The sequence below is a fragment of the Ixodes scapularis genome, unplaced genomic scaffold (genome assembly GCF_016920785.2).
Source record: "Ixodes scapularis isolate PalLabHiFi unplaced genomic scaffold, ASM1692078v2 PGA_scaffold12__126_contigs__length_90152505, whole genome shotgun sequence".
NCBI lineage: Eukaryota > Metazoa > Arthropoda > Arachnida > Ixodida > Ixodidae > Ixodes > Ixodes scapularis.
The window spans coordinates 70,579,478-70,596,857 of NW_024609838.1; the positions used below are offsets into that span (position 1 = coordinate 70,579,478).

At 48.5% G+C, this 17,380-nt stretch overlaps 2 protein-coding genes across 2 annotated transcripts in view; one reads left to right on the forward strand and one right to left on the reverse strand.

The window, feature by feature from the left end:
• Positions 1-478: 478 nt before the first annotated feature.
• Positions 479-9,121, reverse strand: LOC8041821 (histone chaperone asf1). The gene is made up of 4 exons (XM_002414999.5): positions 8,617-9,121; positions 8,431-8,546; positions 1,575-1,751; positions 479-827 (listed from the first exon to the last, which is right to left on the reverse strand). The coding sequence occupies exons 1-4, from the start codon at positions 8,723-8,725 to the stop codon at positions 633-635; spliced, it is 597 nt and encodes a 198-aa protein (XP_002415044.1). The 5' UTR covers positions 8,726-9,121; the 3' UTR covers positions 479-632.
• Positions 9,122-9,236: 115 nt separating this feature from the next.
• LOC8041819 (sorting nexin lst-4) overlaps positions 9,237-17,380 on the forward strand; it is a 32,163-nt gene continuing 24,019 nt past the window's right edge. The window contains exons 1-7 of the mRNA XM_040501090.2: positions 9,237-9,377; positions 9,634-9,717; positions 13,714-13,788; positions 15,104-15,256; positions 15,845-15,972; positions 16,590-16,680; positions 17,224-17,349. Coding sequence (XP_040357024.1) covers positions 9,357-9,377; positions 9,634-9,717; positions 13,714-13,788; positions 15,104-15,256; positions 15,845-15,972; positions 16,590-16,680; positions 17,224-17,349 — 678 coding nt within the window. The 5' untranslated portion in view covers positions 9,237-9,356. The remainder of the gene's footprint in view (positions 9,378-9,633; positions 9,718-13,713; positions 13,789-15,103; positions 15,257-15,844; positions 15,973-16,589; positions 16,681-17,223; positions 17,350-17,380) is intronic.

The window sequence follows — 17,380 nt, forward strand, 5'->3', positions numbered from 1 at the left end:
CAGCAGGGGCGGTGACATCACGTGCGAGCCATCTACACCCAGTTTCACCTTACGTCCGGCCGCAGCGGATGTTATGAGCCATTCGAGCAAGAGCGAGGCCCTGTGAGTGTCCCGTGATATGGGATAAGGGGCAGAGCGATGCACAGAGAGCGTATCACGTGCTACGTTGATGAACATGGACTGATTGAGATGGCTCGTAACGTCTGCCGCAATCAGACGTAAGGTGAAATGGCGAACATAACGAAGGAGGTAGACACCTTGGGGGAGGTACAAACATAAAAAGCGCAAAGTCACAAAGGGCGACCCGGCAAGATGCTTTCTTTGCTTCACGTCGTCAACACACCCCACACAAAACCAGTTCGCAACCTGAGACACACGAGCAAAGCGGGGAGTCGCCACCTTTAGACGAATGCTTCCAAGGGTGCAGCGTTTCAGTCACACGCATGGCAATGGTCGAATGATGGGCCGACGCAGATAGTACGAAAGAACACTTCATTTCACAAAGGCCGACGGACGTTGAGTAAAAAGTACACGAGCACGCGGATCGGAAGAGGACCCGCGAGAAAGTCCTGGGGCGCACTCCCCCCCCGGTAACTCAGGCCACCTCCATGCTGTGGCTGCCCCCCGGTGAATCAGGCCACCTCCATGCTGTGGCTGCTGTCGTTGAGCAGTAACGGGGCCCTCAGCAGGGGACCGATGCTGTTGTCTTCGGCCACGGCGGCGGAGGAGGACGCGTCTGTGGCCACGCTGTCCACGCCGGGGTTGTCGTCCCAGTCGATCTTGAAGCGGGTCACCCGGGGGTTCGTGGCCAGGATGTTGCGCTGCAACTGCACGGCCAACCCCCCCCCCCCCCCGGGGACATTGACGGGGTACACGCAACTGGAACGCTTAAAGGGACCTCAACCGCAGAAACAATTCTGTCTGGATAGGACACATACAGGATGTATTTTTTCAAGTTTAAGAAATGCATTTAAAAAGAGCCATGAAAGCTACACTTACGGGGTTCGTGCAGGTGAGTTATACGGCCAGGTGGACTTACAATCAGTCGGCCAATTTAGTATCATGTTAATTAACTCTTTAATTAACGAAAATAGACATATGGCTCCAATTAGAACCTTGCTAAACATCATTGAAAACCACTAAATCAACTCTTTTTTGAAAGATAGAGGGCAGTGCAGCATCTTACGGCGTTCTAAAAAACCACACAGTTTGGATCAGTTTCGGTTTCTTATCACAGCGCATCTTTGTGCCCGCAGTCCTGCTCCATGGTGGTCGCAGCGTGAAGCCACTGCTTCGCCCCCCTCGAAGGATGGAGGAAAGTTTGGCACATGTGTGTCACGCGTCTCGGCCGCTGGAGTCAGGACAGCAGGCGCAGAAATGCACTCTGATAAGAAACCCAAACCAAGAAACGCATCCAAATTGAGAGTTTTTATGGAATGCCGTGAAGGGGTTTGTCGAAATTGACAAGTTTTAGACCATCTGCGACAAGGGCAGCTTTTGTTGTGGCTCTCGAGGCACACGTCGCCGCCCAAGGGGCACTCAGAACATCGGGGGAACAGGGAGGTGCCACATACCCGGTCAAAATGCGGGGAGGAGGGCGGGTTCTCCTTCAGGTCGGGGTCGGCGTACTCGTTGTTCACGTAGTACCCCACCCGGATGAACTCTCGGCCCCGGTAGGAGCAGGTGAGCAGCACCACCGTCACCCCCACCGCGTCCTGCACGGGGATCTTGCTCGGGTCCGGCGGGTCCGCCTGCATTGCCCCCCAACAGCCCTCTTCAGGAAAACGGGCTCTCCACTCTCACGGTGCCCGGAATGCGTCTACGAGCATGTGTCTACCACCCCCTATCCCAAACCAAATTTGGGGTGCTTGTATCCGAGCTAGTTGGCGATTCATGTATATGAAAGATCCCAACTGTTTGTAGGAAGATGGATAAAGAGAGAGAGAGAGAACAAGGACAAAATACCACTAGTTGCTAGTCCAACGGTTGCTTGTTCCTAGTCTAGTCCTAGCTTACTCCTTGCTAATCCAGCAGTGTTTGTCCTTTCTCTCTCTTCATCTATCTTACTACATTCAGCTGGCACCTTCCAGAAGCAAAGTTGGGGGTTTCACCTGCCACACCGACGATGGACATCTGCCGTGCCACCGAAATCTCGATTACGTGCCTTCGCCATGATGAGCCTACGTCGGATTGCGGGCACCTCGGCCGGGATTCAAACCCGCCGCATATGGATCCGTGGGGCGGCGCTTTGCCTAGGAGCCGCCAGCGCATCCAAATTGGCACACAAGTGCACAGGGGCAAGGGTGATGGCGATACGCATGATACAGGACACAAAGTACAATATACAAGAGAACGCAAATAATGTCTCCGTAACGCAGTTACGGAGACATTAAACAGGGAACTAAGAATGGCGATACAGGTGCTGACAATGTGCAATAAATATGGCGCATAATTGCCGGATAAGAGTCAGCACGGATACTCAGTGTTGGGCAAGCGTCGTGAAGCTGTTACCTTACACGCGCCTGTTTTTGCTCTAATAGGAGTGGCCACCTGCTGGAAACAGGTCGCGGGCCACTGCAAGGACTGCAGCCAGTTGCAGGCCGGATGTGGCACGCAGGCCGTTGTTTGGGAACCCCTGTTTTAGGACTGCGATGCAAAAGACAATGCGGAGCAGACGACGTGTGCCCACTGTAGTGTCGCCACGCGTCACCACGCCGTTGCATCTCTTGCAAGACCAACAGGCACTTAAACAATACTTGGAGGACGAAATCGGAGACCATTGCAATACTCTGCTTCACAAAAGGAACATATACAGTTACCCTAACTCCAACGAAGACGGTCGGCGAAGCTGTCGAACCGAAAATAAACCGAGAAGATATCAGAGCCGCTGTGCGTGCGGTTGAAGAAAGCGGAAATGCGTACATCGCATCTCCTATAGTTACACGTAACGAGTTCGATTGAAACTTAATTTCACTTCGGTTCCCGTCAAAAGTTAGGTTTTCGACTGCTGTCACTACCTCTCGGAAAAAGGGAAAAAGTGAAAAGGAAAGTGTGCTTCTAGAAGGTCCTTCAAATATCCTACATCAGCCAAGTGAGTGAGCTGCAGCAAGCAACTCAGACAACGAATGCAGATTGTCAAGGTCATACAAAATAAAAGACGAGACTCAAGTAAGTTTTCCGAACTTCGAAACCAAACTACGCAAGAATAGCAGTCATGGGCAGTCGCCCTCGATTGCTAGGTAAATTAATCGGCAAAGTATTGCTGAAAAAACTGTGAGTGCGCAGGCGAGCTGGTGGATGTTGATCATAATGTAGAAAACCCGAGACTGTGGTAAAAGCAGGGAAACGGTTCCCTGCTTTTACCACAGTCTCGGGTTTTCTACATTATGAAAGTATTGCTATTGGAGTGAATTTAGAGAGGAAAACGAAGAGGTGTATGAAATGGGCACATGAAAGAAAAAGAAGTGCCTTGAACGCTCTATGCGTGAGCAGAGACTCAAACCTAACAATATTATGATCCACTCTTCCCCCAAGTTCGAACCAGACAAAGAACTGGAGCTCATGTGAGCTAAAGGGCGAAGTATAAACCACCAGGAAACCAAAGATGGGCAAAATGAAAGGGACACCAAATCAAGGCAGTTCAGTGAAGCCTTAAAATTCCGAGCAAGCGCTCACTAAAAATTTGGAGATAATCATGTAAAACTGAGGAATGGGCACTCCCTAGGTCAACAATACGCAAAGATACATCCTTTGTACATTTTTCAAATGCTACGAGATTGAGGGGTAGGTACTTATTGTGGAATGGGCGGACGCTTGGTATTTCACGATATAGTCAGCGACAGGTTAAGGGATACACATGGGTCTGGCGCCAAAAAAATCCCTAAAATAACATTCCTTTGGACATGGCGATTGTGAAATCTAAAGCTACTGCTCTTCTGAATTCAAGAAGTTTCTAATTCTGTGGCTGAAGATTTGAGCTATATGTGGCTTGCACAGGACGTCATTTCCGTTGCCCTCTAGAGAAGAGGGGAAGAAAGAGCTCCCCTCTTATCAGGATCCTCCTTTGTGCCACCCGGATTTGCACAGGCGTCGCCATTCTCCTCCCAGAAGATTATAGAAGATTAACCTGTCACTCAAAATTCTTACAAAAGCAGCTTCTCTCTCCTCCTTTTACTTGGTGTTCAAATGTGTGCGATGTGACGTCAGTGCAAGGAGCCTATACAGTATCTACTCATTACAAGAGACCTTGATAGTGGTGAAGATTTTAATCTGTTGTAAAAGGAGTAGTTCGCAGAACGCCACTCTTACTACTGACTTGGATGTGGATTAGACTGGAGTGTGTTGAAGCTTCTGAGCTCTGAAAGGTAGTGCTTTCGGTCATACGAGGGATGAAAGGCGTCGAGCACATTGACAGGAGTTTGCAGTAATGGATGACATCGCTATCAAACCGAAGTTGTCTAATGTCTGAAATAATGACTGCTGTCGGGGAGTCTGCTATATTGAAATGGTAAAGTACTTAGAGACTCCCTAATATAGACCATTATATCCAAATGTATGTTATAAAGGAATCTGTAATAGGCAATGTTGGCTCAATGGCAAAGATAGCAAGACCAACCAAACTTTACAATAGACCCTTTCCGGAATTCAGTCTGGCCACTTTGATCACTATCATCATCTTCTGAAAACGGCATATGTGCTATACTAATGGCGGCCTTCTGCTTACTGATGAAGGAAGAAGTTGAAGATGCTCCTAAGCAGATGATTCGAGGCCTATATATTCTAGATGTTAGCGCGGCGTGAAGCAGGAATTGGACGCAAGAGCTGCATAAGCGTTCATTTCTAACTCAGTCCCAGTCAATCTGTTAGTAGCACTCACTCGGCTTCAAAGACCCTTGATGTATAGAAGTCTATCAAGGCGTCTATGTGGGTTGGCGCTTCATTCCGACTGGCTGCATTTGTTTTGCCATCGACACTAAAAGAGATTGAAAAATAATTGTAGTGAAGTGCACATTCTCGTTTACCGTTGACCTTTAAAAGTGACGGTGCCCCATAAAATACTGCAGACCACAAGTTCATTGCCACCATTAGTATAGTAAAAGATTTGAGTCACCAGTAGCAGGTTATCTTTTACCGAATATCTGCTGTAACCAGATTCGTTGTTAGACTGTATATAAACTTATAATATCTATGTCGGCGGAATTTGCGATGAAGTTGACTCTAAAATATTGGTTTCCCAAAGGCACAAGATTTAAACTCGTTGCCAAATTTCAAGAGATATCTCAGCACCCAAGGCACACAGAAATATAACTTTCTTTGCAACATGTAGCTTAATGAGAAAAGCACAAAATCTGCAGAGCAGACTTTTTAACATACAGGGTGATTCAAGGAGAGGCCAGGCTCTTTAAATCGACCACAAAATTCGGTTTCTCAACCTATCGCGCTACAACTTTGTGCAGCGTTGCCCACATATGGTGCATTTTTTTTTTGTAAAATTTGCAAAGAGCGAATTTACCCGAGGAAAAGTAAAGAAAGAAAAAGGCTTAGCTCCTATGGAAACGCAGCGACGCTACCGGTCTGCAAACAACACGGCGCCGTTTCGCACGGGAGACAAGAGATGGCGCAACGAACGAGCCTACGGCGCCGAGAGCAGACGTCTTTAAGCAGACAATCTTTTCGACTCAAAAGCGGCGCGCGTTCCACAGGCGGCAACAGTCGCAGGAACAAAAACAGGCGCGGTAACAACAAAGAACTGCAGTTTCTCGTCTGCTAAAGACGCCGGCTCTCGGCGTTGTATGGTCGTTCATTGGCGGCAATTGGCGTCGCGACCGCTTGCGCCATCTCGTCTCCCGTGCGAAACGGCGCCGTGTTGTTTGCAGACCGGTGGCTTCGCTGCGTTTCCATAGGAGCTAAGCCTTTTTCTTTCTTTACTTTTTCCTCAGGTAAGTTCGCTCTTTGCAAATTTTACAAAAAAAAGAAAGCACCAACTGTGGGCAACGCTGCACAAAGTCGTAGCGTGATAGGTTAAGAAACCGAATTTCACGGTCGATTTAAAGAGCCTGGCCTCTGAAGGTCTAGGAAAAAGTTTTCAATTTACCTATTCTTTTGTTACTTGGTAGCCACACACAGAACTCTGAACTTCAATAGGTTGTAAAATTCCACTAAGAATACTTCAATCTCAAAAGTACAGGTGCAATGGAAAAAGAGTAGCACAAGTGACCGACGTATGGAGCGGCAAAATCGCGACACGCGGCGCTATTGTTCCGGAGCCCGCCGATAGCGAGAGTGCCAGTCACGTTCCATGTCTAACGCGGGGGTGGCCGGCAGAAAGCAGCCAATCCCAAAACCCGCATTTCGAAAGCTATCTTATAGACGCTTTGCAGCAGCTGTGCATGGACGCCGCCATAACTGACCTTCAGTTTTTGTTTCCTCTTATTCCGTTCGCTTCACTTCACCATTGCCACAGCAGGCCAGGTTATTGTCACTTTAAGTGCTACTGTGTCCTTCTCCCCAGCATAGGCCCTTATGGAGACTCGTCAACGCCCGATTCAGTGGCTCGGCATCTCGGTAAGACAAGAGAAGGGTGGCTATGGAGGCTCAATGTGGCGCGTGTGTAAAGCGTCTATACCACAATTTTCTGCCGGCCACCCCCGCGTTGAAACATTCAACATGACTGGCACTCTCACTATCGGCGCGCTTGGGAACAATAGCGCCGCGTGTTGCGATTTTACCGCTCCGGTCATCGGTCACTTGTGCTATACTCTTTTTCCGTTGCAGCTGTGCTTCTAACATTGTATTCTTTATACTTTGTAGTCTTTACCCATGCAAACAAATTTTCTTTGTGAGCATTTTTTTTTTTCTTATTGTTTGAAAAACGAAGACTGGCAATTTTTGAATATTTTAAGGACTAATCTACTCATGACTGACAAAATGACCAAATATTTGAAATCAGCAAAAAAAAAAAAAAAAAAACGAGAAACATGGCTTGCGTCATTTTGTTAAGTTTAATCGAAAAGTAGAGAAAAAGACTCCATCACTGGTCTTCCCCCTTAAAGGCTGGCGTACACTTCGCGCTTCCCACTTTTGCCTGCCTCTCCCTTTTCTATATCCTCTCCACCTTCTACCTTGCCCCAACTTGGCTCCCGTAGCAGCTTAGGAGAGGAGTGTACTCGGAGGATTATCTTCCCTGCAGAAAACCGAGGCTGCACGTCGGCCTTTAAGAACCTAGCTCCGGCACAAGCTTTCTGCCTTTCATAACAGTTGGTCGCAAGCACAGCCGAAATCAGTCAGCAGCAAGAGCGCCATTGGCACCGTCGTTATACAACCAAGATTTAATTAATTTTTGTTACTTCACGTTTTGCTATCATTGGCCGCATTTATTTTTAAATCATTATGTTCATTTGAACAAACCACAGTCGTCGTGAGTGGTCTCGATAGGGAGGTAGCACCATGCATCAATACATATGCCAAATGTGCCCCGCCACTGATCGTCTGCGTCAATCTTTTTGGCCCTACATTTTCTACAAAGACAGCTACGCTTCGTAATCTTACAAAACAAAATCGACCCGTGAAATACACCATTGACGAAAGGTTTATATTGCCATATGCAGGCGCCAATTTTCAAGGCCCATTTTAGATCAAGCCTGGGAATTTCAGACACCCTATACTGTCAAGACCGGTTATAGCGAAGTCAACGGGAATCGGAAATCACTTCGATATATCCGCTATTTCCTTATAACCGACTTCGAGTAACGAAGTGCAAAAGGGAATGGGAAATCGTGATCGCTTCGCTGTAGCCGCTGTTTCGTTATAATCGACTTCGTTATAACCGGTCTCGACAGTATCTTACCACCAATATACAAAAGATGGGTTTTCAATAAATGTTAATCGCGAATGTGCCTTGTTTTTGTCCCCTTTCTTAATGTCCTCGTGTAGTTTTGGCGCTTCGAACGTGATGACGAACCAACCAGCATAAATAGCCATTTTAATGAAATCGCCTCATCTTGAAGCGGGCCGAATGCTAGAAGTCGGAGACAGTCAGCGTGAGCTCATGGCCTTTTCCATATGACGTAAATCCGCCATTTTGTTGCCATGTCAACGTCGGTTACTTCCAACGCTTACTTCTGAGCATTCATAGTTGATGGCATCATGTGAAATCTTGTTAACGCTTTCGACACGCGCGAGACATGACCATAACAAAATGGTGGACAAAATTACCCGGCTAAAAACGCGGCAGCGCGCGCCCAGAGCACTACTGCGCCCGCGGGAGCCGGCAGCGGCTCTCGGCGAAAAATATTTGCTCCCGTTCGTGCGTTCTCTATCCGGAACTGCGTAAGAAGGACAGCCAGAGACGAAGCACGCCGGGAGAGCCTGTCGTTCGCCGACGCCGGGTTGTAACCGCGAGACAGCGGCGTCAGACGCGGGGAAACGCACCTGGAAGACGAACATGTGCCTGCCCTCCGGCACCGGACCCACGTACACCGTATCCAGGATCTGGTCGTAGTCCTCGCTCTCCGCGGAGCCCACGTAGATGATCTTCCACTCGAGATCTGGGCAGGAGGGGAAGATGCAGCCGCCTTCAGGGCGAGCCGCGGGGCGCCGGACGCGGCGATTACCTACCCTCCTTTAAGTCCTCGATGCACTCGAAGGTGATCTCGAACTGAAACGGGTTGAGGAACAGCGACGGGTTGTCGAGAACGACCACGTTGCACACGTGCACTTTGGCCATCCTGAGCTCAGCGAGCAGGCACTGTCAGCCGGGCGGCTGCTACCGCGGCCAGAAGCGGACTCGCTTGCCCGAGACGACGAGTCAGCGGGGCATGCCCGGCGCACGCGTAGCCGTGCACCGAACAACCGTTGAAAGCAGCTCTAGCGACGCAGCAGCAAGCTCGAGTCCGCCGACGCGCGTACCTCGTGTCCAGCGCAGTTCTTAGAACAACGCAAATCACACCGAACTCAGCCGACGCAACCACCGTACACGAACCCCACGAGCCCTCGAAAACATTTGGCGGGAAACAAAATAAGCGGATCGGAGCTGTCGGAGCATCTATACTAAATAATTGCTTGTTTTATAGCTATTGAAGCTCAAAACGCTCTTAAATAAAATTTAATTAATTTTTAATTGATTAAATGTTTTTATTAGGAGGCTTTTAATTATATATGAATGTGCGTCGTGCTGCGGGACTGCCGTGAACGGCTGACGACGGACAAGGGGGTGGGTGCGCCCGGGGTTCTTGTGATGAGTGGGCTGATTTCTTCCTCGATCGGGCTTAACTTTGGGGCGAAAGAACGCATGACGTCGCCAGCCGTGAGGGTGCACTGACTGAGGACACGCCGCGACAATCCCCGCCTACTCCAGCATGGACGCCCAAGGCTGGCAGGTGACAAAGGTCTCTCTAGCCGCGCTCGCAATTTCCGCCTCACGGGTCCACTGGCCGTCCAGCCGACGGATGTTCCCGTGACGCGACCCTTGGTCCGACACATTAGTCACCAGCTGTCGACACGAAACGCGCGGCATTTCCGCGCACACACTGCCGGTGGCCGTTGCTCGACCGCTCGGAGGCGTCGATCACACGGCCCAACGGTCTCGGGCCGGTCCCTCGGTGAGCAGCTGCATTCTTGCCGTCGCTTTTGCAGGCTCGGGCCCTGTACGACTTCGAGCCCCAGGCGGCTGGCGAGATCACTATCTGGGCTAACGAGACGGTCACGGTCATCAACAAGGTGGGTCCACCCCTCCCAGCAGCGCGGCGGCTGTCCCCCCCTGCGCGACGCAATCGACGGCCACGCTTTCTTGCTTTTTACGTTCTTCAAGCGCGCTGTCCACGCATTGTGGCGCTTAAATCGAGGGCCTCGCATTCCTCTGCTCTGGTGTCTCCGATGAAAGGCTTTCACTCTTCAAAAGAGGACTGGGAGAAACCACATCACGTGTTCATGCTTGCTCTCAGGCGCTCCTTCGCTTCCCACCCGAGCAAATGGTCTCGCATCGGTGCACTCGTGGCCCGGGTTAGGGTCGTTGGTCTGGGTTCAAAAGTCTGCCTCTTTGCTCGCGTCAGTATGCTGTGGTGTTTCTGACCCATTTGCTGCGGCATTGTGGTTTTGGTGCGGGTAAGCCTGCTTTGTTTTCTCGCGTTTTTGAACGTTGTATTTCTTGTAACACCAAATCTGTTTCGTCAGCAAAATTCTACGAGAAAACTGTCACTCAGGACAGTGACATCAGGACGTCGTGTGACACGACGTCACATAACAGCTTAACGTCAAGTGACATCATACACACACACACAGCGTGGGCACAGCTTGTTCACAACACATTTTGTGCTCTCCATTCTTTGTCAACATAATCAAACTAGTCTTATATTTTCTTTTTTTAAAGTAAATATAGCGAAACATGCTGTCTTTCCATAAACTAAGGTCTGTTTGGAGGGTTTTAATCCTGTGTAAATCGTTGGTTGTGAAAACTACAGCCCATAAACTAACTCTTTTAAACACTTTAGACTTCCCACAGAAATCGGTTTCTCAATGTATCACACTGTAATTTACTATTGAGGTGCAAGCAGGTGGTGAAAGTTGACAGTGAAAAAAATAAGGAATTGTGCATTAAAACTTGGGTTTGGGCTAGCTGATCCATTACTGAATATAAGGTTACAAAAGCGCAAACAAACGAGGACAATGAAGAAACGCAAACGACAGGACATGTGCTTCCTTTTTTTTTTTTTTTTCAATGTAACTGGTTTTTATTAACACCATTGTCACTTTTATGTATACACATTGCCCAAACCACATCGCATTTAATCGCCACAATCAGAGCCAGACTTCCAGAAACACTATCTTACTCTGAAGCAAATACACAGATGGAGCGCTGACGCAATTGTCTTTCTTTATCATTTAGAATGCGTCTATAATCGCTTTCCGTTTTTTCTTTTGCCTTTCTTAAAAACTTTGTGTCAGTCAGGTCATGTTTACACCCACATCGCCTACAGTGGTCAGCGAAATGGCCCCCCACGTTGCTGCGCACACAGATTATGTTCTCGTGCTCTATCATTGAAGCAGCACCCAGTCTGCCCAATGCAGACTCTGCCACAAGTAAACGGAATCTCGTGCACCACATTGGTGACGCGCGCAGAAGCGCCTGTCCTGTCGTCCATGTTTCTTTTTTTGTCCCCATTTGTTCACACTTTTTTAAGCTTTTATTCAACAAGGAATGGACTTACCTCGCTCAAAAGAAAAGAAACAAAAACCTGTTCTGGGCAGTGTGGGTCGTCACTTCACAAACCATGCACACATGGAGACAAGTGCTACCTACAGATGGTGTACACAACGTCGAGGGATGGCCGGACGATTCAGGTTATGATAGCAGACATTCCAGCAAAAAGTACTCAAATCGATTGGTGCTCCCTTGTAAAGCCCCTCGATGTGTTTGTGTTTCAAGTAGCGTCAAATGCTGCAGTAAACGAGGCCTGTGTCTCGAGCACCTTTTGGAAGCAAATGACAGCGCAGCACTGAAATGAGATGCCATTGGAAGTGAATGCCGGCAAAGCTCCCACTTGTGGCACGTGTCTCACGTTTCCACAACAATGGTTGAGGGTACCTGTAACCATAAATTTTGTCAAGGGACTTTACTCCCTCTACATGTCGAACGCCACCTGTCAGCACCACTTATCCCTACACTTGCGTCGTATGAGAACTGGTGCTATAGATTGTTCAGAACAGGTTTCTGTTCCTTTGTTTTAACAAGGTAAGTTTTTTTTCTTTTTAACTGTAATATGCTACTGCCTGCTTGCACCTCTAGTAAATTGCAGCACAATACGTTGAGAAACCTTTTTTTTACGGGCCGTCTAAACTGCCCTAAAAGCGTTTGTTTACATGCTGTGCTGACTCCCATGCATGACTGCTCATTGCCGCAACAGCACACATCGGCTTTGTGTAAAGTCTTACCCAAGTAGACATGAATTACTTCCACGGATCATATCATACGATAACACAGCTAAAGCGATATTGGACCCGAGTATGTTTCTGATTGCCAAGGTATGAGAATTTGCTCTGGAGTGAGAGTGCAGAAATCTTGCAACACAGCCATCTCGGGCGATACCTTGAAGGACAGTGCTTCGCACGAGAGTTTGCCCGCATGCACATACCCCTAGGGGGTGGAGGGATTGCATAAATGTTCACTTGGGGCAGTTGAAAACCTAGTGCTATCGTGGATTCTGGTCATTTGTTACGCCCTTGTCCCAGAGTGTTCTAGGATGGGAAACATTAAAAAGTGTGTGGGAGATGTACTCAGAGCTAGGGACATGGTTAGAAGGTGCAGGCGGCACCTTCTAGGGACACGGTTACAAGGTGCGGGCGGCCTGCAGGCGTTGGTAAGCGGGAAAATGGTCGGGAGGCAAAACATTGAGTCTTGGAGATCCTTGAACCACGTCTTTACTCTGTGTTGGTGGTTGCATCGGTCTGAGTACCAGTGGAAGCCCTAAACAGGAATGCTATTCTTTCTAAACTGACGGGAGGTAACAATCTACAGTGGCAAGCTATTGTTATCATTGAAGGTTTTACACCTTCTCCTACACCCCTTCCACACAGCAGCACAAAGGTACCTTTAGCTAAGGTACCTCTAGTAAAAGGAGCTGGTGATCATTACCACACGGCGCACAAAGGTACCTTTAACTAAGGGAGGGCCTTTGTTAAGGAGGAGCTGACCAACCGCCCTTTACAGGGAGGTTGGCCATGAACTCGAAATAAAACTAACAAATATATAAAGTTTACTGCTTTTAAGATACTATGTTCTAACAAATTGAACATGTGTAAGTTGCAATTATTGGATGAATTCGTAACACAAACATGATAAAATATGCTAGCGACGAACATATACTCATGCTAGGAGGTTCAGTCATCATGCGTTCTGTTTAACGAGTCCGTTTCAAAATTATGCCCACTTCAAAGACAACGCGACAGCACATGCAGAGAACACCATCGAGCTCAGAAGTCGATGTATTTTACTCACTTCCAATCATTGGCATGTGCTTCTCAAAGTGCATGTTTGGCAGCTTTGGACGTTTGTTTTCAGAGGTCTTGAAGGGATGCACTTCATCTTAGAGTTAGCCTATACAACGCCTGCCGTCAGTAGTTTTTTGTATAACAAAGCAAAACAACCAACTACAAGGGACTATGTAGGCCCAATGACCTTCAAGGCAATATTCAACCACTGCCTAGAATCTTGGTCTTGTCATGGTGGCCGCAATGCCTCGCCGGTCTAAGCAGGCCTAATGTATGGAAAGATGGCAAACCTTTTTCGGGACAGCACACCCGGATGCGTCGGCAAATTGTTCCTAGACAAACCTTTCACTTCGAAACGATACCTCAGCTTCTTCATTGAACCGCCCTGAGGTGTGCGTTGCACTGCTCGTTCAAGCTTGTCCCACTCGATCCGCCATGTAGAAGGGCTTTTCCTCCTCACTCATGCTTGTTCACGTGCCGCAAATGGTTAAGATTAGGCTGATACAAAGGGTGTAGCCTATACCACCCATCCATACATTCATCCTCCGTTTGTTCACTGTGTGATACCAATCGCCCTTTACTAAAGGCACCTTTATACTGTTGTGCGAATGGGGTATTAGTTTGGGTACTTCTCTAACATAGTGGGCGGAAGCCTGACTGAGCCCGCCATTGGTAAGGCCAGCTTTGGCAGAACTCTGGGCCCCTTCCTTACTGGCTTCCTAATCGCAGGACATAGGAGAAGGCTGGTGCGAGGGCATCAATTGCCGCGGTGAGACTGGCCTCTTCCCCGAAAACTATGTGGAGGTGAGTTACAATCTTCCTTCAACGAATCCTGTGTGTTCGTAGAACATGGATCAGCTGTGGACCTTTTTCAAGTAACGGGTGCCATCTGGGGGTTGTTGCTGAACTACCGGAAGCCTATTGTTGGGAAGGCGTCGTGCAACCGAGGTTTCGGTTGTACGCCGGAAAACATCCCCCGGGTGGTCCAAATTAATCCTCGGTCCCTCGCAGGGGCTTGCCAGATGCCTCTCGTAAGCTTAAAACCCCCAAATTTGACTTTTTAAGCAAATTACAGTAGTGTGATTAATTCTAACTCCAGGAAGCCACAAATTTTTGTTTGAATTATTAGGTTTTACTTATCGAAAACTCGTTTAACTATGGTGCAAGATAAAATTATGATTTGCCATATGAATTGCGACGCATACAAAGAATATATTTGACGATTTCCTCTACATAGGCTTACTGATCATAAGCAAGTATGCCACACGTAAAACATTTGTGAAATGTATGACATAAGTTTATTTATCCTTCAAACCTGTTAGAGAAGTATGGGCCTTCACCAACCAAGTCTTTAAGAGTTAGGAGCCCGACGTTTCCAACCTGATTCGGTTTCTTTCATCAGGGGCGACTATTTGCACTTGGAAAGCAGCAGCTTCTTTTCCACCTATGGTGGTGGTGTTTGCTTCCCTCACTTTTTCTTCAAGTGCCCTAGCCCAGTCACATACGCCGATGGTAAAGGGCCGTTTGAACTCTTTTGTATTTCCTGGCGTAGTCTGGATATGCCAGGATTCTATGAGAAGTCGTTGGCGGATGTTTGGTTTAAACGCTCATCATTCTGGTGTTGTCAAAATCAATACGTTGGTCGTAGTCGTCAGAGTGCTCTGCAACAGCACTCCGTCGGAGCAACTTGCGCAGGTGCTGGGACGTGGATCTATGCCATGCTGCTACATCACAGCGTCCGCGCAAGTTGCTATGAAAATTTTCGCATGGTGCCCGTTTTCATAGCTCACGTGTGCCCGCTCGAGCTCCGTTGAGTGTGCTTCTCACCGAGCACCGGTGCAGTGCGGAGAAGCGCTGCCCGCAGAAGCAAACTCCGCGGGTGTTGTTTCTCTGCAGTGCACTGGTGCTCGGAAAGAAGCGCATTCAACGGTGCCAGAACAACAAAAATAATGAATTACACAAAAACGCCGTTCGAATTAAGCGGCTTGCGGATACATTAAAAACATAGCGGGACAACCAACGTTTTGAAATTGGTTTGAATTAACCGGAAGTATGAAATAACTGAGTTTGAATTATCGCAAGCCTACTGTAATGAATTGCGGACGGTTGCGTGGCGCAGTTAATCCAGCCACAGCAGCCCGCGCCTGCGGCGGGGGGCCCCCCATCGGTGCCTCCTCCCCCACTGCCCCCCAAGTATGAGGCGGCAGGCTACGACAATGGGGACGACTGGGACGATGACTGGGATGACGACGACTCCAACCAAGGGGCACAGGTGGGTCGGCCAAGTTGGAGTAACCGAATAGCAGAAATTGAGTATCACCTTTCCTTTCCTATATTTTTTTTTAATTTGGCTCGCACACGGGGTTACGCACGCCAAATATGCCCAAAGCGCTTGGTGTTTGGCTTATGCCATTGACCTACGTGACCCCCTCTCCGCCAATGAGGAGTTGGCGGTAAAAGGAAAAAGGAAGGCAATATTATTTTTATGCAATTTGCACCAAGCCCTTAGCCAGTGCTATGTGCTGAAGCTGAATCACGCCGATTACATGTACTTTGCGAGACAAAAAGTATGTTCTATTTGCATAGTGTTTATAGTTCGTCTTCAATCTCCTTCCTTTGCGGGCACACTAAGCCACTGGAGGTCACAGTTTGATGGTTTTTTAAATATATCGAGCCATCCGTGTCGCATACGCCTTGACCTCTATTGAGCATACATTCGCCGACATGAAAACCCTCCAAGCTGGTTCTTCAAATGTTCTGCATTTAAAAAGTAATTGAGCGGATGTCAAACCTCAGCAGAGGAAAATGTATGTGAGGGCACTCTGGGCAGGGTGAGCAAATGTCACCCTCTTTGTGGCAGGACCAGCCCCAGCAGCTGTCTGGGCCATGCAACTATGGCCTGTTTCCTCCCAACCGGTCAGCCCAGCAAGATGCCGGAAGCAAGGGGGACGTTGCCGCCCGTGGAGGCACGGTCATGCGCTTCAACAGGTCGGGATGGGCTCCCAATGGTCTTTGCTTTGTCTGCTTGTACGGTGTGGCCTCTACAGGGAGCGAGAGCGTACGGTGGCGTCAGAATGCCAAGCTCGGATTGGAAAAATTAATGGTTAGACAAAAACCGACTACCTTTGTCTCTACACACTGCCTGCATCCAGTCTGAGTGAACAAGAGCGTCATCTGCTCCTTGTGCAGGGTCCGGCATTCGAGCTGCAGACTCCGGTGTTTGTCGTTTTTGTATTCCAGACTTTTAATGCATTAATTCTATGCAGGGATTTTTGGACCCATGCCAATTCGTTTAAAAATGCTGGATGTCGCATAATTGAGGCGTCTTCGTAATCGAAAAAGAAATGCTCGCAATATTAGCACGTCCCATACTTCGTTGAACGTGGAGGGGCAAGCGAGCAAGTGTCGACTAAACAGGATAAGCAAACTGTAAATGGCAACTAGAGGCTCGTCTCTTTCTCTTACCATCATTTCATGCGTTCCCACCACCCACAATCAGTGCGTCCCTGGCTTTTGAAAGACGACACTTAACTGAGACTCCTAGATGCACGTACGCGTTGGTGTCAGATAACTCTGGTGCGGCTTCTCTGTGGCATTGCGTGCAGGTTCTCCAACTTCGTCAAGTCGGGAGGGGAGTCGTGGCTGCTGGGACAGACCAAGGTGGCCGTGCCCGGAGAGGAGCAGGTCACCATCGTGGTCAGTCCCCATCTTTGCCCGCGTGGCTACCGAGAAGACAGAAAGTGTGGCTTGTTAACGCAAAATATGTTTTAAGGCTGGATCATGCAGCCCCGTTTTCTTATGTTGTGTTATGTTACGAAAGCTTGCATCTGGTTACGCCGCAAGTCACCAGGCCATCTGTGCTTCGTGTTAAGCATGGCTACCAGTTCAAGGAGGTAGCCTGGCACGCAACATTTGGGACACTTATGTTTCGGCGACTTATGCATAATGTAAGAAAATGCGAGAAAACAATGCTGTGGACTCGGTTTTCCAAGGATAAGGCTGCGTGACGTTGCGAAAAACTGTTGCATGCACTACGCATTTAGCGCACCAGTGTCCCGTTAAACTAGGCGGGACATAAGTTTCAAATTGGCAGCAATGTTCACGTGACCCCTTGACATTACGCGACACCGTGAAATTTTCACGTGACTGGTCATAGTGTCACTTTACATTGCTTTACGTGACACCTTGTCTACTTAATGTTAGCGTGGTACCTAAAGGGGTAACCTTTGTGTTTAGCAGGACTCTGGAGGTGTGGTGTGCTGGGCGGTGCGCATGGATCCCTACCAGTGTGAGGTCTCCTCTCCCAAAAAAGAGAGCAAGTTCAAAGGCTTCAAGAACTTCATCGCCTACCAGCTCACGCCCTCAGTGAGTGTCTTCCATCCTGCAAAAGGAGTTC